The 26,367-nt window shown below is 57.5% G+C and overlaps 4 protein-coding genes across 4 annotated transcripts; 1 reads left to right on the forward strand and 3 right to left on the reverse strand.

Annotated features, from left to right (window-relative positions):
• Positions 1-35: 35 nt before the first annotated feature.
• On the forward strand, positions 36-15,276 carry MYCTH_2303853 (uncharacterized protein). The gene is made up of 2 exons (XM_003662757.1): positions 36-5,631; positions 5,687-15,276. The coding sequence occupies exons 1-2, from the start codon at positions 130-132 to the stop codon at positions 15,092-15,094; spliced, it is 14,910 nt and encodes a 4,969-aa protein (XP_003662805.1). The 5' UTR covers positions 36-129; the 3' UTR covers positions 15,095-15,276.
• Positions 15,277-16,323: 1,047 nt separating this feature from the next.
• On the reverse strand, positions 16,324-21,811 carry MYCTH_2126564 (uncharacterized protein; the record flags this gene model as incomplete). The annotated part of the gene is made up of 3 exons (XM_003662758.1): positions 16,324-18,450; positions 18,507-18,779; positions 18,833-21,811. The coding sequence occupies 3 exons, from the start codon at positions 21,809-21,811 to the stop codon at positions 16,324-16,326; spliced, it is 5,379 nt and encodes a 1,792-aa protein (XP_003662806.1).
• A 1,319-nt stretch (positions 21,812-23,130) lies between these two features.
• Positions 23,131-24,687, reverse strand: MYCTH_2303859 (uncharacterized protein). The gene is made up of 2 exons (XM_003662759.1): positions 24,348-24,687; positions 23,131-24,287 (listed from the first exon to the last, which is right to left on the reverse strand). Exons 1-2 carry the CDS (start codon positions 24,561-24,563, stop codon positions 23,445-23,447), a joined length of 1,059 nt encoding a protein of 352 aa, XP_003662807.1. The 5' UTR covers positions 24,564-24,687; the 3' UTR covers positions 23,131-23,444.
• Positions 24,688-25,248: 561 nt separating this feature from the next.
• Positions 25,249-26,020, reverse strand: MYCTH_2133976 (uncharacterized protein; the record flags this gene model as incomplete). The annotated part of the gene is made up of 3 exons (XM_003662760.1): positions 25,249-25,806; positions 25,864-25,939; positions 25,996-26,020. Coding segments are annotated over 3 exons (170 nt in total), but the record flags the coding sequence as incomplete, so codon positions are not given.
• Between the last annotated feature and the right edge of the window lie 347 nt (positions 26,021-26,367).

Genomic DNA, 26,367 nt, shown 5'->3' on the forward strand with positions numbered 1-26,367 from the left:
GAGGCGCCCCACCTTGAATTTGAGTCCAAAAAGAAAAAAAAAGTCGAGAGTGAAGAAGGGCCATCAAGTTGCAAGATGCAACTTATACGGTAATCTCGGCCGAATCATACCATCCCCGACAAATCGAGGATGGCCACGATCGACTTGAGCCGGCAGAGGGCATCTCTGCTTGGCGATGCGGCAGCAATGCAGGTTTTGCCGCGCGAACTGCTTCTCATAATTCAAGACCACAACTCGACCCAACTTTTAGAGGCAGTCGCCAATGCAGCCCTCGCCGCCCCGGCCGCAACAGACAGGATACTTGCCCACTTCGAATCGGTATCTGCAGACATATGCGCCCGATGGATCCTGTCGCGTCCGAGGCTCGACGTGAGCGTGCTCGCGTCGTTTGCCCGGATTCTTCCCTTTTCGCCTTCCCTCTCCGTCTTTCTGATCTCTCATCTGCGAGACGGAGTGGGAGGGCAAGCAGAAGGAGGCTCTAATGCGAGGGTCCTCGAAGCCCTCGACCTGGTATCTTTTCAGGATGCAGACATTCCCGTTGTCCTCTTGTCTCTCTGGAGGCTCAATAACTTCGACAAGCGGACATTTTCGCCCCTGTCCAAACCTTCCCAGCTGCAGTCCCTATTCGCCCATCGGGATCCCACAGTCAGGTATCTCGCCATCAGGGTTTTCAGTCAGCTTCACGATGCCTCGGACCAGAAGCTCGAGGCCATGCTTGCCAAGCATATTCCTAAAGGCACCAGTCTGGTGGCGGATTTGGACGGAAGAAGGGTGGATTATACGTTTCTGAGCCTGTACGAGGACGCGAGGAATCAAGAGACCAGGCGGCTTCGCAATAGTCTTCAGGCGGATGGGTCTATTGCACCCGAGTCCGCTCAGCCACGTATCCCACCGCAAAATCTAACTCCGCTTGTTGTCAAGTATGGCAAGACAGTCCTCCCTCGGCCCCTGGGCCCTGTGAACACCCCCAGCGCTCTGGCCCTCACGCCGACCACCGTTGAGAATCTGGAGAGTCTCGGCGCCTTGTTGCAACGGCCAGGCCCAATCCTGCTGCATGGCTTGTCCGGGGCCGGTAAAACGTCCCTCGTTCACGAGGTTGCAAGGGAGTTGGGCAAGCAGAAGGAGATGGTGACCCTGCACCTCAACGAACAGACGGACGCCAAGATGCTTCTCGGCTTATACACGACCGACTCGAAACCTGGCTCCTTCCAATGGCGCCCGGGTGTGCTGACGACCGCCGTAAAGGAGGGGAGATGGGTGCTGGTGGAGGACCTCGACCGCGCACCGACAGAGGTCATGAGCACGCTTCTGCCGCTTATCGAACGTGGAGAGCTGCTGATTCCCGGACGCGGCGAGAGGATCCAGGCTTCTTCCGGGTTTCGGATATTTGCCACTGTCCGGACTCGGCTGGGCATGAACGACAGGGAGAATCTTCCGAACCTGATCGGGTTGCGCCTCTGGCACTTGCTGCATGTCAAGGCGCTGCCTCGGGACGACTTGAAAGAGGTCATCAACGGGAGGTACCCCTTGCTGCACAAATACATACCCGGTGTGCTGGCAGTCTTCGACCAGCTCGTCGCCTGCACCAGCGGGTCGACCCGTCTCTCCCTTGGCCGAACTGCCCTCGACCGACCGATCGGGACCAGGGACCTTCTGAAATGGTGCAGCAGACTGGACGACGTCCTCCGCGCGGCCGGCTGCAAGACTGGTGACGAGCCCATCACGGATACGACGAGAGATCGCATGTTCCTCGAGGCCGTCGACTGCTTCGTCAGCAGCATGCATGAGCCCTCGGCACGCAAGATCCTAATCACTGCCATTGCCAAGGAGATGCACCTCTCCCCCGAGAGGGTGCAACACTACCTCACCAGCTATATCCCGGATTTGGAAGATACCGAGACCAGGCTGGTCATCGGGCGTGCCTCGTTCGTCAAGCAGAGACGTACAAGCAGGGTCAGCAAGTCGAAGCGGCCTTTTGCGACCACGGTTCATGCCAAGAGGCTTCTGGAGCAGATCTCCGTCGCCGTCAAGCACAGGGAGCCACTGCTCTTGGTTGGTGAGACTGGTATCGGCAAAACAACGGTCGTTCAGCAGCTGGCCGAGTCTCTTGGACACCGGCTCGTTGCCGTGAACTTATCGCAACAAAGCGAAGCCAGCGATCTCCTGGGTGGGTTCAAGCCCGTCAGCTCGCAGAGCCTTGCCATGCCCCTGAAGGAAGAATTTGACGACCTCCTCGAGAAGACTGGGGTTTCTGTCGAGAAAAACAGGGAGTACTTGGAACGCATCTCCAAGAGGTTCGCGAAGGGCCGCTGGAAGGAGGTCTCGAAGGAGTGGCGGAAGGCGCCCAAGATGTTCGAAGCTATCCTCGCCAAGCTGGAAAGCAGCCAGCCGCGTACCGAGACCGCTGACGGCCAGCCTGCGAAGCGCCGAAAGACCGAATCCTCCAAGTTACAACGTCTGCTCGACCTCAAGCCGCGCTGGGAGATGTTCTCGCAGAGCCTTGATCAGTTCGATAGACAGATTGCGAGCGGTTCCGCCGGGTTCGCCTTCGCTTTCGTCGAGGGCAAGATTGTCAAGGCTGCGAGGAATGGCGACTGGGTTCTCCTGGACGAGATCAACCTGGCGTCTCCCGATACGCTCGAGAGCATCGCTGGCTTGTTCCAACCAAGCCCTTCCCTGCTCCTCTCAGAGACCGGCGAGATCGAGAGGATACAGGCACACCCAAACTTTCGAGTATTCGCCGCCATGAATCCGGCTACGGATGTCGGAAAGCGAGACCTCCCACTCGGAATCAGGTCTCGGTTCACTGAGATCTACGTTGGAAGCCCAGACAGGGATAAAAAGGATTTGCTGACCATTATCAAAACTTACCTGAAAGGAAACAACAGCAGCATCGATCGGCTGGCCGATGATGTTGCCGATCTCTACCTCGAGATCAAGAAGCGAGCGGAGCTCAAGCTTCTGGTAGACCAGGCGAACGAGGTGCCGCACTTTAGTCTCCGCACGCTGACCCGCGTCTTGACATATGCCAACGATGTCGCGCCGTTATACGGGCTGGAGAGGGCGCTCTATGAAGGGTTCTGCATGTCCTTCACGACACTCCTCAGCGAGGAATCAGAAAGGACTGTGATGCCATTAATTCACCAACATTTGCTGAAACGGCCAAACATTCTCACTGTTCCGCCTAAGAAACCCACCGACGGGAAGAAGTACGTATCGTTCAAGAACACGAACAAGGACCACCACTACTGGCTGCTTCAAGGCAATGAGATACCCAAGGAGAGGGAGGACTACATCATCACGCCGTACGTTGAGCGGAATCTTCTGAACCTGGTCCGCGCGACATCCACTCGCAGATACCCCATCTTGATTCAGGGACCAACCTCTGCCGGTAAAACGAGTATGATCGAGTACTTGGCGAACTACACCGGCAACAAGTTCGTACGGATCAACAACCACGAACACACTGATCTTCAAGAGTATCTTGGAACATACGTGTCCGATTCCGAGGGGAAGCTTAGATTTCAGGAGGGCGTGCTGGTTCAGGCCATGAGGGAGGGATCCTGGATTGTGCTGGATGAACTGAACCTGGCTCCTACGGACGTTTTGGAAGCTCTGAACCGCCTCTTGGACGACAACCGAGAGCTCCTCATCCCCGAGACGCAGGAGATCGTGCGGCCAGCCGAAAACTTCTGTCTGTTCGCCACCCAGAACCCCCCGGGCTTGTATGGGGGCAGAAAGGTGCTGTCCCGGGCCTTCCGCAACAGATTCCTCGAGCTCCACTTCGACGACATCCCGGAGAGCGAGCTAGAGACAATTCTGCAGAAGCGAAGCCGCAATACTGCACCCTCGGACTGCCGGCGCATCGTCGCCGTGTACAAACAGCTCACCCGTCTTCGTCAGGAGAGCCGTGTGTTCGAGCAAAAGAACAGCTTCGCCACGCTGCGAGATCTCTTCCGCTGGGCTCTTCGAGAGGCAGAAACGCGTCAAGAAATCGCGGAGCATGGGTTCATGCTGCTCGCCGAGCGCGTGCGCAAACCTGAAGAGCGCGACGAGGTCAGGAAGGTCATTGAGGAGGTGTTCAAGGTCAAGATTGATCCCGACCGGCTGTATGACCTGGAGATCGCCCCCGAGCTAAGCAATGTCCGGGCAAGAAACAGTCAAGGTGTCATCTGGACGAGAGCGATGCGGCGTCTGTATGTGCTGGTGAAGCGTGCCATCAAGAACAACGAGCCTGTGCTGCTAGTGGGTGAGACAGGTTGCGGCAAAACGACGGTTTGTCAGTTGCTAGCCGAGTTCGAGAAGAAGGAGCTGCATATTGTCAATGCCCACCAAAATACCGAGACCGGAGACCTCATCGGCTCCCAGAGGCCGGTGAGAAACCGCGGCGCCATCTTGGACGCGCTCTTCCGGGACCTGAAGGAGGCTGCGAGTCTGCTGGGACGGGAACAGGATTCGCTCGAGAACCTGCAGGAGTGGTACCGCTCTCTGGGTCCTGAGGCCTTGAACCAGCTACCGGAATCCCTGAGATCCAAGATCCGGACGGGAACAACCCGGAGCAAAGCGCTCTTTGAGTGGAGTGATGGAAGTCTCGTCCACGCTATGAAGGAGGGAGCCTACTTCCTGCTTGATGAGATTTCCCTCGCGGACGACTCAGTCCTCGAGCGCCTCAACTCGGTGCTCGAACCCCACCGAAGCCTCCTTCTCGCCGAGAAAGGCATCACCGATTCGTTCGTCCAAGCCACCGAAGGTTTCCAATTCTTCGCCACCATGAACCCAGGTGGTGACTTCGGCAAGAAGGAACTTTCTCCCGCACTGAGGAACCGCTTCACCGAAGTATGGGTGCCGGCCTTCACAGAAGTCGATGACGTCCACGATATTGTTGTCTCCAAGCTGGACAAGAGGTTCAAGTCGCGTGGTGGGAACAAGAAGCATGCGAAGCCCATTTCTCGAATCATTGTCGAGTTCGCTTCGTGGTTTGGCAAAACCTTCCGCCCATCGTCCGCCACGGCCTTCTCGGTTCGAGACATCCTCGCCTGGGTCGAGTTCATGAACACGAGCCAGTTCCCCTCAGCCGAGCTCGCCCTTCTTCATGGCGCAGCGATGGTCTTCATTGACACCATCGGCGCCAACCCCTCTGCTCTCGTGGCCGTTGACCCGAGGGAGATGGCTTCCCAGCGGCAGATGTGTCTTGAACACCTTAGCAGCCTCTGCGGCGTGGACCTCACACAAGCCTACTTCCAGGAACCCCAGGTCACCATTGATGAGAAGATGCTCAAGATCGGAGACTTTAGCGTTGATAGGTCTTTGACCGGTGGCAGTATTGACGCAGGCCACGAGTTCAGCGTCCCGACAACCAAGATGAATGCTATGCGCGTCATCAGGGCGCTGCAGGGGACCAAGCCCATCCTGCTGGAAGGTAACCCCGGCGTGGGCAAGACAACGCTCGTCACGGCGCTGGCCCGGGCGTGCGGCCGTCCATTGACCAGAATCAACCTGTCTGACCAGACTGATCTAATGGATTTGTTTGGTACGGACGTGCCAGTGGAGGGCGCAGAGGCGGGGAATTTCGTATGGCAGAATGCGCCGTTCCTGGAGGCGATGCAAAAAGGCGAGTGGGTGCTGCTTGATGTAAGTTTTTTCCCGGATGCACGGCAATGAATATGGCTGACTTAGCCCCGGACAGGAAATGAATCTGGCGTCTCAAACGGTCTTGGAAGGGTTGAACGCCTGCCTCGACCATCGTGGAGAGGTCTACATCGCGGAACTAGACCAAGTCTTCAAGCGGCATCCGGACTTCAAGCTCTTCGCTGCCCAGAATGCTCACCATCAAGGCGGTGGCCGAAAAGGACTCCCCAGCTCCTTCGTCAACCGCTTCATCGTTGTGTACTCCGATGTGTTCACCAAGCAAGATCTGCTTCACATCATCGCCAATAAGTTCTGCGCTATCGGGAGCGAGACTCAACAGCGTCTTATCGAGTTCATGTCCAGGCTCGACGATGAGGTTGTCAACCGGAGATCATTTGGCGCTCTGGGTTCTCCTTGGGAGTTCAATCTTAGAGACACCCTCCGTTGGGGCGACCTCTTAACCTCCCGAAACCCACTCTTGGCTGACCGGAAGCCGGATGACTACCTGGATGTCGTTATTCGCCAGCGCTTCAGGTCCGAGCGGGATCGGGAGCAAGTGGACAAGCTATTCAGCGAGGTCTTTGGACGCGCTCCGGAAAGCCATGGCCTTTACCACGATGTCAACCCGTATTTCGGCCAGGTCGGGCTTGCAACGCTGAAGCGAAACCCACTCTCGCAACCCACCCCTTTCCCCGCCATTGATCCGGTGCCGAGACTCAAGGAGATCGAGTCTATCATGATTTCGGTCGAGCAGGACTTGCCGTGCATTCTCGTCGGTCCTTCTGGTAGCGGGAAATCGGCTCTTTTAGCCCATGTGGCTGCACTTGCCGGGAAGTCACTCGTCGTATTCCCTCTCAACGCCGATGTGGATGCCATGGATCTCATCGGCGGTTTCGAGCAAGCCGATCCTCACCGAGAGGTACAAGCTTGCCTTTCCAGGCTCCGGGACGCGTTTCAACACCAGATTCTTTTGGCTCTCCCCAATCCCGTCCCGGATGCCGTGTTGGATCTGATGGCAGCTCTCAGCTCATTGACCGGAGGGGCCGACCAGTATGAGAACATCTTGTCACTTGTCGAAACCCTTCAGGGCGGCGTATCTCTTCCGGAAGATCTCACGGCGCTCCTCTCGGACGCTTCGGAAGTTCTGCGCAAACCTCTGACTCTCGAGAACCCTCGGTTTGAGTGGTTAGACGGTGTCATTGTCCGCGCTGTCGAGACGGGCGCCTGGCTGGTTTTGGACAATGCCAACCTGTGCAGCGCATCCGTCCTGGATAGGCTCAACTCGCTCCTCGAGCGGCCAAATGGCATCCTTAGCGTCAACGAGCACAGCGGCCCCGGTGGCGAGCCAAGGATCATCAAGCCGCATCCGGACTTTAGGATTTTCTTGACTGTCGATCCGCGGTATGGGGAGCTCTCCAGAGCCATGAGGAACCGTTCCGTCGAGATCTATCTCGACAATCTGCCGGCCGGCACTACTGCCGTTGAGCGGATCGCACCGCTGGACGCGACCATGCATAGGTTTCACGCCGCTGCGAACATTCTTGACCAGCAAGCCGAGGATGGGCAGCTGGTTCCGCTAGCACACGATGTTCTGTCTCTCGGTGACAGCAACAAACTTGACGCCTATCTCCAAGCGAGCCGTGAAGCACTGGCTGAGTCCTCACCGTCGCTGATACGCTCACCAGCCGCCATCCAAAACCTAAGCCTGGTGCTGTCGTACATTCGATCAGAAGACACCAACATGTTGAGGCAGTCACTCGCAGACCTATACAGCGCAACACCAGACAAGATGCTGATGCCGCTGCATCCGCTCCTCAACTCGCCCATGGTCCCTCTTCTGGAGCAGGGTCGCGAAGGATTAGCCGCATGGCTGGCCAGCTGCTACGAGTTCTATCTCGCCATTCGCGGTGCGGAGCAGGCTATGGAAAAGCAACTCGGTAAAGTCAATGTTAGCAAGCCGTCCTCGTTGAACCGCCTTCAACGGTCCTGGGTCGCAGACAAGGTCGCCTCGCTCTCCCGGGACTCGACCGTCAACGCGGTGAGGTTCTTGTCCTCAGTTCTGCGGGCTGTCAAGGCGTTTCTCTGCGAGAAGTCAGGCGATCACGGCTCGTGGAAACAGCGCCGCGCGGTGTTAAGGCGCTTGCTGCTGTTCTGGAAGCGGACTTTCGAGTCGCTCATTGTTGCCTCGTTCGAGGAGGCCCGCTTCCAGGCGCACCTGACTCAAGGGTCAAGTTTCCTACAGCAAAGCATGTCTACTCTGCAGACGGATGACAGCAGCAGAAAGCTCCTATCTACCATTTATGACTTCCTCGAGCGGGATTTCGTCGTGGGCTTCAAGCTGTTGAGCGGTCTTAGCATGGAAGTTCTCTGGCACCAGCTGCGTCCTGACCCAATTCCCGATGCGCAGGTGCTGGGGCAAGTATTAGAGCTAGAGCGCCTGGCCGAACGCTTCGACTCACTGCGTTGGCGTGTGGACGTCAACATCGCTACCCTACGCACCATTCAGGACTCCATGGCGAGAGTGTATGCAGTCATCCGTACCGGCAAGGGAGACGCCGCGGGTCTGGTCAGAGACCTCCAATCCGAAATCACCTCTCTCGAGGCCAAGATCGGAGAACATTCGACCACCCACACGCCCTTCTTTGCTTCTAGCTTCGAAGGCCTCCGACAAGCCCTTGTTCTGCACCAAGTCTCCCAGGGTAAAGCCCTGGAACCTGGCTCCTCAGACGTGGACGTCCTCGCCAGCATCCCGACCGCAAGTCTGATGCGTCTGCGGTGCCTGAAGCCTACCGCCCTGAAAGCGGTGGATTGCCTTCTCGTCCAAGAGAGCAGCGATGTGCATCCCTGGGAGGGCAGTCTGTCCAAATCGCTACTCCTCAGGTACGACGCCGCATCGTCGGCTAGCTTGAACGAGCTGCGCTCGCTCGAAGTCGAGATGCCTATCATGGGCAAGGCTCTTACGAACGCGTCTGAGGCATTGGCAACCGAACCGTTAGCCAAGGTTGAGCGGTTGCTGTTGAAGCTCATTGACGAAGTGGTTGCGGCGCACGATGAGTCTTACAGGGGCCTGATGATGGGGGCCTACGAGAACCTTTTGACGCCGCAAAAATCCAATGTCGTCTCTCATCGTGAGCTCGGGGCATGGCTTGAGCACACCAGTCTTCTCAAGGGCCTTAGCGACAACTTCCCTTCACATCTTAGCGCCGTCTTTGACAGGTGCTTTTCGAAGTCCTTGCTGGCCCTAGCGGCTTCTGCCAACGGCTTCCGACCGCGCTCTGCCACGACGTCCGTCGCATGGATTTGTTTTGCCCTAGGCTGTGTCGAGCTCTTTGTCCCGGACAAGATCTTTGACCCGCACCACCGAGCGCAGGTTGAGGCGGAGGAACATCAGGAGCATTATCAAAGCCTGAAGGCCCAGATCGCTGCTCTCGAGGCTTTCGAGCTTGCCTTCACCGGCCAACGGACCAATCTCCGATCCCAGCTTCTCGCCGAAGAAGTGGAAGGACTGGGCGAGTCGCCTCCCGTTCAGAAGATCTATCGTCCTGGCGGCGGCGAGCTCCACAGCCTGCAGGGCGAATTCAACAATGTGTTGAACGCGCTGATTGGGAACGAGGTCGCAGCTACGCACCTGCGGTCTCTCGTCTCGCCCTCCAATGACGGCTCCGAGGAGCTGGCGCTCGTCGAGGACAACATCAAGCTGCTGATCTCTCGTTTGACGTCAAGATTTGGCGCCTACCAAGATCTCACAATGCCGCTGGTCAGCTTCCTCCGGTGTGTGAGGATGGGCCTGTCGCTAGGTCGGGGTGTTGGACTAAACGAGGAAGTTGAAAAAGGTAACTCGCAGGCTCTTGTTGCCGTCAGCCCCTTCCTCGGCGGGGCCATCTGGAAAGCAGAGACAGCATCACTCCCCCTTCTCTCGCTGGAGTTCCTTTCATTCATCCAGACCGTTGTCGCTGTGGAGGGCCTTGATAAGCTCCCTCAAACCCTACGTCAAGCGCTCCATGAGTCCCTGGGCGCGTTTCACGAGGAATGGACCAAGAAGCTGGAGGCCGACCGCAAGATCCAAGAGGCCAAGACCAGTCTCTTCAGGTTCAAGGGCAGCCTCGAGGATCAAGAAGAGTATGACCAGGAAGAATTCGACCAACTCTTCCCTGACTACACCCCCGACGAGGAGGGCGTGGTGAAGAGCAAGAAGCCACGCCGTGGCGGCCGTGACCTCTCCATCATGCTAGCCGAGGCACATGAGAAAATCTTCCTCTCGGCCCCGGAACCGCAGCAAAGTATCAAGGGTCTATGCGCGCAGGTCGCCCGCCGGGTTGCCCGCGAAAAGCGCGAGAGTGCTGTTGCTGAGCCCGGACTGGATAGCTTGCTTCTGCCCGCGACGATTTTGGTCTTCGACGAGCAGGTCAAAGCCCTCGGCTCGAACGTCGACGCCTCCAACTACAATTTTTACACGGACGCCAACCTCGCCGAAGTCCGCAAGGTCCTCGGCCTCGTCAACTCGATCAAACAGCGTTTCCTCGAGCTTCAGGATATCGATGAAATCGGCCACCATCAAACCTTGGCTGACGTGGTACAGGCCTGCGATAAAGTGCTAGAGATGGCCATCGACGACCCTTTGGCGAGGATCATCGTTGCCATCGAACGTCTGTATGCACATGTTTATGAGTGGCATGAGGGTGGCTGGGCCAGCAAGGCACACAAGGCAACTGCGCTATATGAGAAGCTCAGGGATACCATCTGTGACTGGCGCCGTCTGGAGTTGTTGAGCTGGTCTCGGCTGCTCGACGCCGAGCTGAAGAAGAGCTACGAGGACGCCAAGTCGTGGTGGTTCATCGCCTATGGCGCTGTCATTCTTGAGCCGTGCTCCATATTACAGCAGGGTCACGACCTCGGGGACCATGCTGTCAAGCTGCTAAGCATCTTGGAGTCATACTTTACCGACGCAACACTCGGTCAATTTAGGGCCCGCTTAGACCTCCTTCGCCAGCTCAAGAACCAGCTGGATCAGATGGTGCGCGATGAGCCGGCCCTGGCATTGGTTCGCGACGCCATCCAAAACTTCATCACCTTCTACAGCCGGTACGAGCGCAGAGTTAGCGAAACAATAACAGCCGGGCGCGCACCGCTGGACAGGAGCATGAAGGACGTTCTGTTGATGTTCAAGTGGAGGGATAAGAACATCGAGGCTCTCCGAGATAGCGCGCACAAGTCTCATCATAAGCTCTTCAAGCTTGTGCGTAAATTCCGCGCGGTGCTGGAGCAGCCCGTAAGGCCAATCGTTGAACAGGGGCTCCCCGAGGAGGACCACAGCGATGCGATTACCGAAGGCGGTGCGGAGCATGTTGGGGCTCGCCTTGATCAGAGCGCGATCGCCTTCTGCCAACGGGCACTTCCCAACATCACAAGTCACCCGCACTGGGCCAGGATGTCCAACCTCCCTGCCGTCCTCAAGGCAATGTCTAAGCACGGTTCTCTGCCATCAACGGCCATCAACGCTGCCGAAACGCTGGATAGCTACGTCACTGACCTCAGCTCCTCGATCTCCGCCCTGAAGAAAGAGACGCCGCCGACCCTGACCGACGAAAACAAGGAGCTTGTCCGCCACCTCAAGACCCGCAAAGTCACCCTGTACAGCGAGACCCTCAAGACGCTCCGCGCCATGGGCTTCAGCCGCAATCTTGGCACCAACATCCTCGCGAGACAGAGCTCGACCGCTGTGATCCTTGTCGGCTCGGGAATCGTACCCGATATCGACGGTGCCACACCGGGTGCGATTGAGTACTTCTACCACAAGACGCTTGACCTGGCGCCGCGGTTCCGTGCTGCCGCATCTGGACACTCCGAGGATCTGAGTCGCGAGGTGGTGCACCGCAGTATTGGGTACTTGGAAGGCGTGCTACATGTCATGTTCCGGCAGCGGCAGTTCTTGGCTCGCGCTGCTGCGGAGGAGCGTGGCCTGTCCGGGGCCGTGCAGGCTGTTGGGAATCTCTCTGCCGGAGGGGACAACTCCTTCAGGACGCAGTCTCGGTCAGCCAATCATGCCCAAGTGGTTCGCTGGCTGGTGCAGGTTCTCAGAGTCGGTATTGATCTGCTGGATGTCCACGGCAAGCTCGGCGGTGCGGATAACGCGACGGTCCGCGGCACGCTTCAGGGCTGGGTCGAGGTGTTCACGAAGCTGGATGCTGCTCATGACCGCCTCCCTCGCCTTCCTGGCGGGTTCAACTCGTATGCTGGTGAAAAACTCCAAGGCGACGTGGAGCGGGAACTTGATTCTCTCCGGGCCGCTCTCGTCGAGATCGCCCAGGCACGGCCTGACCTCGCCTTCATCGTGCGACAAATACAACCCTGGACCAGCATTCAGGCCACGGAGGTTGCAAACGGCGTCCTCAGCAGCGACCACATTACCGACGTTGCCGATGCGGCGCTAACACTCTCGAGCAAGATCCTCGTCGCACTGCAAAATTTCCAGAAGGCTGTCCAAACCCTGCCACAGACGACAGAAGACCCCAGTTGGCTTCTCAACTACGGCGATGGCCTCCAAATATCCATCGAGGCCCTTCGCATGTCAAGGATTACATCGGAAGTCAACGCCCTCATCCACCGACTCGGAGGCCTCTCCTCCCCCGAGACGTCCACCACCTCCTCTGCACTCCTTCGACTCCTTCAGCCGGTCCTGGCGCAGTACTCCACAATCTGCACCCGAAACCTCAAGCAATTCTCCGCTCTTCACCGCGCAACCTGCCGGCTGGGTTATCATCTCGCCTCCTCCTTCGTGCAGATCGCCTCGCAGGGCTTCTGCACGCCCCAGGAAAAGAGCGACGAAAAATCAGGCGAGTCCGGCAATGTCGAGAGCGGAACGGGCCTCGGAGAGGGCGAGGGGGCAGAGGACATCAGCAAGGACATCAAGCCCGACGAGGACCTTTCGGAACTCGCGCAGGACCCGAACAATAACGCCCAGGCTGATATCGAGGAGAACAAGGATGCTGTCGATATGGGCGAAGACGAGCTCGAGGGGGAGCTGGGCAGTGTGGGAGGGGACGAGGAGGAGGAAGATGAGAAGAAGGACCGGGATGAAGATGGGGAGGAGGAGGAGGAGGAGATGGATGAGCAGGCTGGAGATGTGGATGATCTTGATCCGACGGCGGTGGATGAGAAGATGTGGGACGGTAGCGGAGAGGACGACGCTGAGAAGGATCAGATGGGGGATCAAGAGAAGGGAAAGAAGGACGACGACCAGAGCGCCGCCGCGGAGGGGAAGAAGAACGAGCAGAAGGGAGATGACCAGGATGAGGGGAATGCGCCCCCCGATGAGGTTGGGGAAGAACAGGGGGATGAGGATGCCGAGATGGAGGCGGGCCAAGAGGAAGAGGGCATGCCGCAGGAAGAGCTGAATCGCCAGGATCAGAACGTTCAGGAAAATGAGACGCTGGCTCTTCCGGACGACATGGACCTTGAAATTGATGACGGGGGGGAAGAGAGTGGGGAGGATGATGATGATGATGATCTGGACGCGTTGTCGGACGTTGAGGAGCCGGAGGAGAAGCAGGCCGATGTGCCAGAGGACGCGTCTCAGAGTGGGGACGAGGAAAAGGGTGAAGAGGAGGAGCACCGGAAGGACGAGGATATTCCGGAAGGAGAAGCCGAGCAAGAAGAGGAGATCGATGCAGCTGGGGACAGAGAGGAGGAGATGGATGTGGACATGGAGGAGCAGGGGAAGGAAGAGGAGCAGGGAGAAGAAGAGGGCCAAGATGACGAGAAGGACGAGAAGAAACGGCCGGTTCCCGACAATGGGACTAGCGCCGATCAGGACGATGCTGCACCCAGCGACGTCCGGAATGGAGGCGGCCAAGCCGAAGACGCCAACATGCAGGATGAGGAGGTGGACAACAAAGCCGGCCAGAGAGAGCAAGGCGCCCTTGGCAAGCAGTCGGCCGAGGAGGACAAGGCGCCCGGCAGCAAGGGTGCGCTCTCGAATATGGACCAAGAGCAAGGGCCTTCGGAGGAGACTCGGGATGCAGAGTCGAATAACGCTCAGCCATTCAAGAAGCTCGGCGATGCTCTGGAACGGTGGTACCGTAACCAGCGCGAGATTCAGGCCGCATCCGAGAGCCAAGAAAAGACGGAGCGCTCACCCGAGGACATGGCGCGGGCCGAGTTCCAGCATCTTCAGGATGAGACAGCCGAAGCCGATACCCAGGCTCTAGGGACCGCCACCAACGAAGAGGCCCGCCCGATGGACGATGCGATGGCTGTTGACACCGAGATGGACGAGGCCGACAACCAGATCGTGCCGCCGGAGGACGAGCAGGAGGAGCAGGGTGGAGACGTCGAGATGGAGGACACCGAGCCGGCCGAGCCGCAGGATGTTTCCAAACACGAGCGCGAGGACGGCCGTTCTGGTGTGGCCACCCGCAAGGGAGCCTACGACACGGGAGATGCCGATGAGGGTCCGAGGGCCGAGGCCCCCGAGGATGTCGAGGATGAGCAGATCGAGGAGACGTCCAGCCAACTGTTGGCCACGCGCATCACGGGGGAAGACGAGGAGGCCGTGCCGCTGCGCGACTACGACGAAGCGCTCGAGATGTGGTCCGACTTCCAGAACAAGACCCAGCCGCTCTCGCAGTCGCTCTCGTCCCAGCTCCGCCTGATCCTCACGCCGACGCAGTCAACAAAGCTCTCCGGGTCCTTCCGCACCGGCAAGCGGCTCAACATCAAGAAGATCATCCCCTACATCGCATCGAGCTACAAGCGCGACAAGATCTGGATGCGGCGGGCGATCCCGTCCAAGCGGGCGTACCAGATCCTGCTCTGCGTCGACGACAGCTCGTCCATGTCGGACGAGAACCGCTCCTCGTCGGGCAGGCTGGCGCTCGAGTCGCTGGTCATGGTGGCGCGGGCGCTGACGGTGCTCGAGGCCGGGCAGATCGGGGTGCTGGGCTTCGGGACCGACGTCTTCGTGGCGCACGCGCTCACGGACCCGCCCTTCACGTCGCAGGACGCGGGCGCGCGCGTGCTGCAGCGGTTCACGTTCCGGCAGGAGGGCACCGACATGGTGCGGCTGCTGCGCAAGACCATCGACCACTTCCGCGAGGCCCGCCTCGTGCAGGCGTCGGGCGGCGGCGGCGGCGGCGGTGGCGAGGACCTCTGGCAGCTCGCGCTCATCCTGTCGGACGGGCTGGTCCAGAGCCGGGACCACGCCCGGCTGCGGCCGCTGCTGCGGGAGGCGATGGAGCAGCGGGTGATGGTGGTGTTCATCGTCATGGACGACGCGAGAGAGAACAGGAAGGGCCACAGCGTGCTGGAGCTCAAGGAGGCCCGGTTCGGACCCGACGGGGTGCCCGTGATCCACCGGTACCTGGACTCGTTCCCGTTCCCTTACTACCTGATCGTGCATCACCTGGAGGACCTGCCAGGGGCGCTGGCGGCGCTGCTGAGGACTTGGTTTGCCGAGGTCAATTCGTAAAGGAGGTGCATAATTAAATACTTGATATCAGAGATTTGGGGCTCCTTGTTCTTGTTCTTGTTATTATTGTTACTGTTGCGAGTTGATTAATTAGGGTGTTTGGGGTCTGGAAAGGGAAAAAAAAGAGAAAAAGAATGTTTTGAGGATTTAAATATATACAATAGAGTACGCATTACGATTACGTATGTCGTTTCTCCATTGCACAATGCCATATTATATTGGGGGGGGGGAGGGGTGGGAGGATGGACAAGATCGTTGCTGTTCTTTTCGAACCGTCGCAAACCTGCTCCTTGGTTCTTCCCACAAGAATAATTACGGCAATCAAACAAAGACATCCACGTTTAAAGACACCCGTTTTTGATTCTTACGCGTTAGACCAACTTTCTGTCGAACGCAGCGGCAAGCTCGAGTGAGCATTCGAGAGTACTTTTAGCGGGTAGCTTAAAGGTCTAAAAGGTGCCTTATTAAACTATCTATAAAGGAGAAAACACGAATGATATTTATAGATAAAATGGCTAAAGCGTTCGTGAGCGTGCTATACGCTGTGGCTAGCGTGTGGCTAGCGCTTCTGACAATTATTAATGGTTCAAGAGCAGTAGTAACGATCTTGTCTATCCCTGTAATACACGGTCTATATGGCATTGTGTAATGGAGAACTGATATATGGAAATAAAAATTCTATTGCAATTTCGGCGATCCTAATGTTCATATGCCGTGCCGAAGATGCGGCCAGGTTCACACAAGACACATCCCGGGCGGACTCGGCGCGGCGAATCGAGATGCAGTGATGAGTGTGCGCCTTCGGCATAATAGGCTGTGCCGCCCCCCACATATCGCACTGCGGCACACTCTGCGCCCCAACAGAAAGCGCAAATCGGAAACACAGTTTGGAAATCAAGGACGTGGTCGGATCCCTATTATTCAGCTCAATATGAGGACAAGGCTAAAAGGAATACTTATTTATACCAAATCAGGATCGCATGGTTGTGCAATCATGGCACCTACGTCTCCCTCTAACGAACAAGGTTGAACACAAAAGCTAATTAATACCGATAAGAGACAAGATGTAAAGACACACACACAACCAGCCTTCCCGTTCCCAACCAACCATAGACAAAAAAACAAGGGGGAAGACAAGAAAGAACCGCGGCCGGTCAACACCCGCATAATGAATACTCATGACTGTCAACACACATCACTTGCCCACCCACTCTGTTCCATCACTACTACTACTTCAGATAGAACCACGGCTCCTCCGCCGCGTTCCCCTGACTCTGGCTTTGGCTCTGACTGCCCTCGACCCCGCCGACCCCGTCGACGCCGTCCAGCACTTCCCCGCCGCCATCCTCCCCCGCGACGGCCGCCTCCTTACCCCCCTTTTGCTTCTGGCTATCCACCAGCGCGCCCTGCACGAGCTCGATGTCCCCGATCGTGTCGTTGAAGACCGAGATGAGCCGGTTGAGCACCGTCATGCGGTTCCACTCGTGCCGCGTCTTCCAGATCTCGTCCATGAGCTCGCGGTAGATCTGCTCCAGCTGCTCGACGCTGCAGCCCGACGTGCGGTCCGCCAGCGTCTGCAGGAACTCGTACAGGCTGCCCTCGTAGATGACCGGTTGCTGGGATGGGTTGGTCGAGCCCGACTGGTGGAGCGAGTTGGCCCCGGATCCGCGGCCTACCGAGGCGTGGGCGCTGCCGCTGGGTGCTTTGCTGTCGCTGCCGCTGCCGCCGCTGCTAGGACCGGAGCCGGACTTGGGGGTGTGCGCACCGGGGCCGGTGCTGTTGCTGGCGCCGCTGCCGAGGTGGGAGGCGTGGTTGCTGCTCCTGTCTTCATTGAGGATGTTACCGAGGCTGGCGGCAGAGGGCCTGCGCGGTTGCGGCTGGGAGGAAGGGGGACCGTTGTCCTCTGGGACACGGATGGACCCCACACCGCTTCCCGGCGGCGGGCCCATGATGCCCATTCCATTCCGAGGCTGAAGCATGCCCTTGGCCATGGCATCCGCTTGCGAGTGCGGCCACTCTTTGCCGCTTGAGCTTGACTGGCTTAGGGGGCCAATGAACTGGCCGCTCTGAGACTGACCCGGCTGCTGTGTGTGGAGCTGGGTGTCGAGGAGCAGCGATGATTCGTCCTGGTTGTGTGCCACCCCGTTGGTGCGCTGAGTGTCGCTGCGCTGCGTGCTCCAGTTATTAGCGCCACGGCTGGTGGACAAGTCTGATGTCTTAGTGGTTGACGCCTCATTGAGGATGGCAGACGGCGATACGCCAGGAGGGATAGAGGTAACTGCCGAGCGCTGCGAGAACTGAGTACCCGCGGTCGCTCTGGTCGAGTCTCCGAGCGGCAGCCGGCTCCCCAGATGAGGCCACTGAAGGGGCGAGACGAGGTCTGGTCGAGGACCAGTGGGTTGAGTGTCGTCATCCAGCCCGCCCATCTGGACGTCCTCTCCATCCGCTTGGGACGGACCCGACGTCCCGTTTGTCAGACGATGCGAGTCGGTCGAGGCCCCGTGCCCCTTAGACTCGGGGCTCATGATCGGCTGGAACCTAGCTGCGGTCGTTGTCCGCACACCCTGTGTCAGGGGAAGCCCAATACCCACCGGTCCTTGCGAGTCGCTATCGACGTCGCCATGAGCCTCCGACTGGATCATGTCGACAACCGGTTGCAGCGCCTTCTTCTTGCGAGCCTTCTCTTCCGCCTCCCTGGCCCTCTGGAGTTGCCTTTCGTATATCTCGTCAAACCTCATGCCTTGTGCCGCAAGAGCCTGCGCAATCTCGTCGACATCAACCTCGACGTTGGTGCGGAGCTCGTTCGCCTTCAGCGTCCTGTCGCGGTCACCGATGTTCTTGGCGTCAAGGTACAGCTTGTTGATATCCTTGTAGAAGTCGATTGGTCTTGCGTAATATCCGTTGGCCAGGCGCTCCTCGATAGTGGTGGTCTCGAGATTGTAGAAAAATTTGCCCGTGGCCGTCTCTCGAATGCCCTCCGTGCCCTCCGCATCCTTTGCAATCTCGTAAGGTCTCTTCTCGGCATTGCCGATGTCAGGCCAAACGTAATTGGGGTCCGCTTCCTCAAACAGGTACGCAATCTGCGAGAAAGGTATCACTGGTTGCCTGAACTTCCGGTATTTGCGGTTGATCTGGTCCATAATGGGTTGTAGGCGGATCTTGAGATGGTTCAGAGCCCGCAGGTCCGCTTTACGCTGAGCCTTAATCTCTTCCGCGGTCAGGGTCCGTGGCGGGGGAGGAGGCGCAACCGGGAGATCTTCAAGGACCCTCTTCTTGCGACTTGCAGGATCCGGAAACTCGGTTGGTGACTTCTTCAAGTGGCTGATGATGTTCTCGAAGAATTCGAGTCGATTTTCCTGGGGGGATGTGTTAGCCCAGATCAACACCTCCAAGAGAAAGTCTTGCAACGTACCCGCTCTGGTCTCTCGACAACGGCCCGGTTCTTCTTGGAGAAGCCAAACAACTCCTTCAGAATCTCGGGCGCCAACTGCTCGGGCGGGCATTCTGCGGTCCCTAGAAGGAGGATAGGATCGGAAGGCGGAATGCTCCTTAACAGGGTGGTAAATGTTGTGATGGCCGCTTCCGTGAGGCTGCTCCACCATATGTCCACTCCAGGGATGAAGATGACGCTCGGCTTGTGACGCTTCACCTCCGTGAACCGACTGACGATGACCTGCTCCATGGGCTGGGGGGTCTGTTAGAGTCATGCATGTATCCAACATTGCGAGGGATGCTCACCCGTCCGTCGCCCAGCAGAGTAGCCAGGTCCATTGTTTGCACATGCACCCCTTCCAGATGATGCAAGATGGCAGACGCCAGATAGTTCTGACCCATTCCAGGAACACCAGAAATGAGCAAACGCGGGCGGAAGATGCGGGACCGCTCAAACTCTTGATGCATCGCCTCTCTACCGAATCCGTGATCTGCGTCTTCGAACGGTTCATACATGGCTTCTTCGAGCGCCGTAGTCTTCTTGGGCCGCGGGAGGATATTATCCAGGACCCTCAAGATAGCCCTGTATTGGTTCCTCAGCAGAGGCTCAACAACGCGCGGCAGCGGCGAAGCAGCCGACGAGGTGGACCTCTCGGACGAGGGAATCATCTTCTTAATAGAGAGCATGAAATCGCTGGCATGGATAGTGATCTTGTCGGGATCGACAACCAACTTCTCCTTGGAGCTGTAGATCTGAGGGTACGTCCTCTGGATGGCATTCAGGGCAGCTTCAGTGCAAAGCGCTCGCAAGTCAGCGCCACCGTAGCCTTTGGTGTTTTCAGCAAGGCTATTCTTGAATTCGTCAGAGATACCCCAGTCCTTCGTGTGGATGTCGATGATGGCCCGACGCGCCTCGAGGTCAGGCAGGGGGAAATAAAATTCCCTGTCAAAGCGACCAGGTCGACGCAGCGCAGGGTCAATATTGTCCGGACGGTTTGTCGCGCCAATGACGATGACTTGGCCACGGCCATCCATGCCATCCATCAACGCCAGAAGTGTCGAGACGATACTGGCATGGATCTGCTCCTGCTTGCTTGACCGCACAGGCGCCAGACCATCGATCTCGTCGAAGAAGATGATGCTGGGCTGTGTCCTCCGCGCTTCCTCAAACAGTAAACGCAGCTGCTTCTCGGCCTCGCCAACCCATTTGCTGAGAGCATCCGCTCCCTTCCGCATGTAGAAGCTGATCTTGCGGCCGCCGGAACCGACGGAATTTGCCAGGGCTCTAGCAAGGAGAGTCTTGCCTGTTCCTGGAGGACCATGAAACAGCACACCGCGGGGAGGTGTGACGTGAAACTTGAGAAACAGCTCCGGGTAGAGTAGCGGCAGTTGGACCATTTCCTTCAGCTGGTCGATGTGGCTCTGCAAGCCGCCGACCTTGCTAAAGTCGACACTCATATCCACTCCAAGCGGATCAGCGTCGGCAAATGCTTTTTGGTTCTTGACCTTGCCGACCTGCGGCGTGCCGCCACCAATGCCGCCGACTCCATCGGCGTTGTGGGTTTGACCGACGGGCGGGTTGTACAAGCCCACAGCCGGCGCGGCGGTTGTAGGGGTCATGCCGACACCGCCGCCAATGCCGGACCGCTGCACCATTTCATCGTCACTGCTGTCCGAGTCGACGCCACCCGTCGCTCCGGTGCCCCATGGACCGCCAAGCAGAGACCCCGGTCCACCGCCGCCGCCAAACGGCCCATACGTGGTGTTGAGAGTCCGCTCCCAAGCTGAGCTGCTGCCACCCTTGCCAGATCGACGGTTCCTCGCTGGCGTGGCGACCGGCTCATCGTCATCTTCAGCCTCCAGCACGGCTGGGTCGATCGCGGGAATGCTGTAGTCGACCGGCTTCGTGCGGCGTTTCTTAGAGATCGGCTCCTCGTATTGGATGGAGGGTGATCGGCGGCGACTGCGGCGAGGGCGTGACCTGGAGCTCTCCCTAAGCTCTTCCAGTTCTTCTGCCATCTCGTTTCTGTCGAGCTCGATATCTTCGTCGCCAGAGTCATCCTTTTTGCGGCGGCTTCTTCGACTTCGGGCACGGTTCCCGCGCCCGCGAGGTGTCGGAGTCGATTCATTTTCACTAGCATCACCATTCTTTGAGGCCTCGGACCCTGAGTCGTCGCCTTCGCCGGACTCATCACCAGGCTCAAAATCGCTGCTCGGTTCCTGCGTACCCTTCTTGCTCCGGAGCCCCGACCTCTGCCGGAGACGGCGACCGCCAGCTCGCGTAGTTGGTGGCTCGGCATTACTCTCCTCGGCTGCAGCCGACGCAGCGGCAGTCGCTCTCGAGGCCCTGGTTCGCCTGGTGTAAGGCGCATCGTCGTCATCCTCTTCCTCCGCTGCTGGACCCTCGCCTTCCGGTTGATCTTCTTGCTTGTCTTCCATGGCGGCTTCTTCTTCACCACCGCGTTCCGCACCGCCCTCTTCGTCCTGATTGTCCGGCTCGTCTTCACGCTTAGTAAGGGCGAGCTCGTCCGGTGACTCCATCGCTTGGTCGGGATCTTCTTTAGTTTCTGTTTCCTGGGTCGCCTCTTCGATCGGAGGTGGGTTCTTAAGCCCTTTGCCTCCACGAGTAGTGCGTGCCGTCCGAGCCACAGCTTCCGGGCTTCTGCTCCGTGAAGCGCGTGCCGGTTGTGCGTGCCTTCCGGAATTCGAAAGCTCCAGGAAAGGCTCCTCTACTTCCTCCGTCCGAGCTCTAGTCCGGCGAGTCGGCGGAGGGTTTGGCGCGGGCTCTTCGTTTCCACGTTTTGCAGCTTGCCGTGCCGACTGGCTTGTCTTCAGAACCACGATCCTCGAAGGCCGACCCGCTGGTTTCTTTGGAGATGTTTCCTTGGCTTCCTCTTCGTCGCCATCGCCATCTTTGGCCGAATCCTCGTCTTCATCCTCTTCTCCTTCGCTGCTCTCTTTATAAGAAAGTGCCTTAACAGCTGCCCTCCTCATTCTTCTGCCTGTCGCACCCACGGGAAGATCTTCATCTTCGTCATCTTGCTCATCCTCGTATTCACCGAACGACTCGTCTTCGCTATCGGAGACTTCGTCGTCATCATCGATGTCTGACCCTCTGTATCTGTTGGACCGCTTTCTGCGACCCTTCGACTTCGATGAACGCGACTTCTTAGCACTCCGTCTACTTGTAGGGCGCACCTCGGTGGGGTCAAAGTTTTCGTCTTCTGAGTCCGATTTGTTCGGGTCAAAGCCTTCGAGGATATCGCGTTTCCGTTTCGAAGGCATCTTCAGCGGCGGGAACTGACACTATCGCAACTGAACGACAAGGTTGACTGGCTACAGGTGCAAATCGGTAAAATCGGTAAAACACAGGTAGTGTTGCCAAAGTTTCGCGGTGTTGACGTGATAAGATACAAACGAGCGCTATTCAAAGACGTGTTAACGCAGAGCAGAAACCATCCCGACAGAGAGAGAGAGAGGGCTCCGCAACGCCTATTCAACCACCATCGACGGGAAGGGGAGCACCTACTCCACAATCTCGATGAACGAGTAAATGAACCGAAAAGGAAGCTCTATGGTCGCTGACGGTACAAGGAACCGGATTGCTGGCGAAGGACGGGAAACTTTGGTCGTACGGGGGCACCGGCTGAGCTGCCAATGCGAGCCGCAGAAGACGTGATCGATGTTGCAGTCGCGAACCGAAGATGCGACAGAGGACGTCGCTGGCAAAACGAGACAATACTACAGACAAGCAATATGCCGAACCAGGGCGACAGATTAAAAAAAGGTCATACCCGTCCTCTTTGACGAGGAACAATCCGGGTCTCGATTGCTCTGGGTCACGAGGAAACGGAGTGTGTCGGGGACGAGGGAGCGAGAGGCGCGCGTTTCTGCCCGCTTCGTGCAGGCCGGTTGGCCGAGTGGTCCTCAGGTTCCAAAGCCACGCGACCAATCAGAAGCGCAGACCGGTGATTAAAGTGGGCCGATGCGCCCCTGCAGGCAGCAACCGCCTCAAGAGCCACCTCCAAAAACTGCATTTCACAACCGACAAGTTCAGTCACCGCGACCGCGTCGGGAAGGAAATGAACCATTGCTAGAGTACGATGCATTGAAATTTTATATGGGATCCGTGATAGAGCATATTGAACTACGGCGCTTTCAACGGTTATTTCTACGAATCCCGCAGCCTAAACGCAGGACGGGCGCATTCGAAGTATGTCGTCGCAAGCATCATCCGGAAAACGCGCCAGGAGCGCATCGAGATCGTGGGGATCGCGAAATGTTGATGGCGTCATGGTGGGCGATTTGCCCGGCGGCGGGCTGTGGAGTGCCATGTTTCCACGTGGTCGATGCGGCTCGCGGTGCCGCTTGCCAGGGGTTGGCGACGGCAACCGGACATCAGGATCAGCCCTACGGCGTCGGCCGAAGCGGTCCCCTCTGCCTGCCGTGGTCTGTGCTAACCCGAGTTGATGTTGCCATTTGGGTGCAGGGTTCGCTGGTTTTGGGGTGTGAGGTGCGGGTTGCTGGCCGCGGGAAAGGACCTACGGAGAAAATTGCAACGATCCGGCCCCCGCTCGCCCCGTGCCGTTCGCGAAACCTCGATGTGGATGTGTAGTTTACTTGTAAGTGGAACAAAGCAATCATCGTGTGCGAAATCTTTACAGCTAGTTTGTTTCATCACTTTGTCCTGAAGCTTGATGATGAAAGCTCATAGTCTAGTCAAGTTCTGTCCAAGTGCATGTCCGGCAGCCGATGGTAAGTGCGCGGCTTCCGGGCCGACTCACTGGGTCTCTGCCAAGACCCTTTCCCCGGCGGCCCGAAGCTGCCTTGTCCCGCACCAAACACGAACCCGTACCGCCAACAAGGTTCGCTCGTGAAATATACCCTTTTCCCGAGGCACTGCAAAGCCAGACCCGCTTCATCTCCTCTTCGCTGGCTGCCGCATCTTAGGAAACTGTAGCGGCAACGCAAGCTTGGCGATGTGGTTGACCTTGTCCCCAGACTTGGTCTGCTTGATTCGGGCCCCAATCTCCATGAAGTATTGGTTGAGCTGCTTCTGCTCGAGCTTTAGATCCTCCCGAAGATCAAGCGTATTGACCTCGAAATTGTCGATGATACTGGCAAAAACGCAACAATGTGTCATCAGCAAGTCGATGTGCGTCTTGCGCATCACCCCGTTGTCTGAGAACTTGCGGCGGATGTTCTCGATCACGACCTCGGGCGCCGGCGCCAGAGCCTCCCGCAAGTCGTCTCTCCTTGCTATACTCCGTGTGCCACGCTCTCTCCCTTGTCTGGTTATCGACCAGAAAGTGATAACCCAGAGAAGGTAGCGAAGGAGCTTCAACCTCTGCACATCATCCTCATTGCCGGCGACACGGACGATGCGATGAGCAACGAAGCGAGCAGGGACTTGCACCGGCTCCAGTTTCCTGACCTTTTCTTGCCAATCCATGACTGGTACCGCATTGAGCACCTCAGCGCCAATAATCTGCGCAGGCACGTAGACGTCCTGAATCTCATCTGCGTCAAAGTTGCCGCGGGGCACCGGCCGCGCCATGTCGACAACAGCCTGGAGCTCTTCTCGCGTGGCCATGTGCTGGCTGGAGTCTCGGATGGTGTCCACAAGGGCCCGGTCGTCTTCACCCAGCTTCCCACGCGACTTGGCGGCGAGCATTGCGTTTTCTGCAACAGCCTGAATGGCCTTCTTCGCCTTCTTCGTCCCGAACGTCTCGCCCAGCTCCATCCTCATCTCTGAATGAGTCTGTAAAGTTGGTCAGCGCCAAGCCCATCACCAAAGACGTTGCAAAAGCTCTAGCCATACCGGTCTGGCATTGGACACCTGCATCGCTTCACTCGGCGCTTGTTTCGATCGGACGGTCCCTCGAACAACCATCTTCTTCGCCTGAACGACTTCCACCTCTCCGGTCCGTGGGTCGATGACCGCGAGAAAGTGATTGAGAACAGTATCCACGCTCTTCGACCGCTCTTCTCGCGCAGTGTAGTCTACTGTCCTGTGCGCCGAGGAGTGCAACGCCATCTCGGAGGGCGGGGGCAGGCCACCACTCTTTCGCCTTTTGGCGGTCGAGTTTGCATCCTTTTCGTAGGCATCGAAGGAGAAGGAGTCGGGGAGAGAAATCCCAGGGGTAAGCGCTACATCCAGGTCAGAATTTCGCTATTTTGTTGAAGACACCTTGGGCGCCAGAGAGTCTCTCACCTACGACAGGAGGGGATACCTGCGGCTTCAGCAACTTGGTGACCTGGAAGGCGGGGGCGACGGCCGGCTTTTGCTCTCGAATCTCAACCTTTTTCTTTTTCGACTGAGGTGTCTCCTCCTCCGGCCTCCTACGCTTCTTCATCGCTGAGTCAGGCATTGTGTTCACTTGGTCGGTTTTCGGAAATGGCCGCCCTAAAAATCGCTGGTTTCCTACCCGCGCGCCAGCTTTCGGCTGCGAAGGACTTGTTCCTGGCGACTTTTTTTTCTGCCGGCGTTTGGACCCGCTCAGTACGCCTTACCGCCTTCCTGCACTGTGCTGACTACCCACCACTTTCACCGTTGCTCCAGAATAAGGTGCACACCAAGAACGCAAATTCGATATAGCTGCGTCACAAAGGTTAATAATACCAGATTCGGTGTTGCACACAATAAGCTGTCAAATACCGGGAAGTGTTGAATACCTCGGTTTTAACAATTTCAGAATATGCCGGCACTCGGGTCTCGCAGTCGTAACCTAGACCTACGTTTGATGACATCAAGTTCTAAACCCAAAATTAATACTCCGTAGAGCCATAGACACAAACTACCGACCCCCCAAGCATACATTGGAGCATGTAGCGCCTGTGGCACACAAATCACACATTGACAAATGGTCGGAGCACAATCTGCACAATGAACTCGAAGCCAAGCATCATCAATTCCTGCAAATCATGATTCAGGATTCGCATTCCTATCGAGGCACAGCTTGCCCGAGTCCCGGTAAACGCCTGTTTCCAGCTCAACCTTCATTGACGGGCAACCAATCGTTTCCATAACTCATGATGCCACCGAACCGTCCCGTGCCTTGCGGCCCAGCAAATTGACGAGGTGCCTTGCCGTGAAAAGAAGACATCGTTGTTGAAAGCGCTCGTGATGCCGAGACTTCTTGAGTCGCATGGCGACGGACGGCGTCAGACAGTGGCGAGCTTCGATGCGACCGTCGGCGCAGTCGCAATGCTCAACCCACTGGGTGACCAATTTGATGTCGGGGACTGGTTGAGGTCGAGTGGCGTTGGGCGTTTATTTGCTGGGGAGCCGTCAGTGCCAACTCGGCAGGCCTCGCAGGTGGTGTGGCAAAACTTACGACCGCGCCCTCATCTTTCTTCTCTTGCGCTTGAGGCGGCGAACGCGCTTCTTTCTCCACTTCGCTCTCATCTTGACTGCTCTGGAGTCAGTAGGAGGCAATGAATATTTCTGTTGTTGAGGCGGCACCTACATGTAACTTCGTGATGAGAATTTGCGTTGATGGTTGTAGAAAAAGAACGAGGGTCGATTTTGGGGAGGGGAAGTAGACTTAAACTAGGGCAGAGGGCAACTAGCCCTGTGGGGTAATCGTGTCACGTGGTAACCTGCACCTGCTGTCTGTGGCCCAAGCTTCTCAGGTTTCCTGTCGTCTTGTTGTGGGTCCGTGCGACTTCCCACATTGGCTCAGAATTGCAAGTCTGTGATTACACTCGCAGAGGGCAAGCTCAATCAGTGTGCAATTGACAGCGCTCCTTCCTGAGTAACTAGCTCCAAGATCTGAATTCATTTTCGCTCTACTCGAGAATGCCTGAGGTTCACTATATTCGCACTGAATTAACTGAGA

The sequence above is a fragment of the Thermothelomyces thermophilus genome, chromosome 3 (assembly GCF_000226095.1).
Source record: "Thermothelomyces thermophilus ATCC 42464 chromosome 3, complete sequence".
Lineage (NCBI taxonomy): Eukaryota > Fungi > Ascomycota > Sordariomycetes > Sordariales > Chaetomiaceae > Thermothelomyces > Thermothelomyces thermophilus.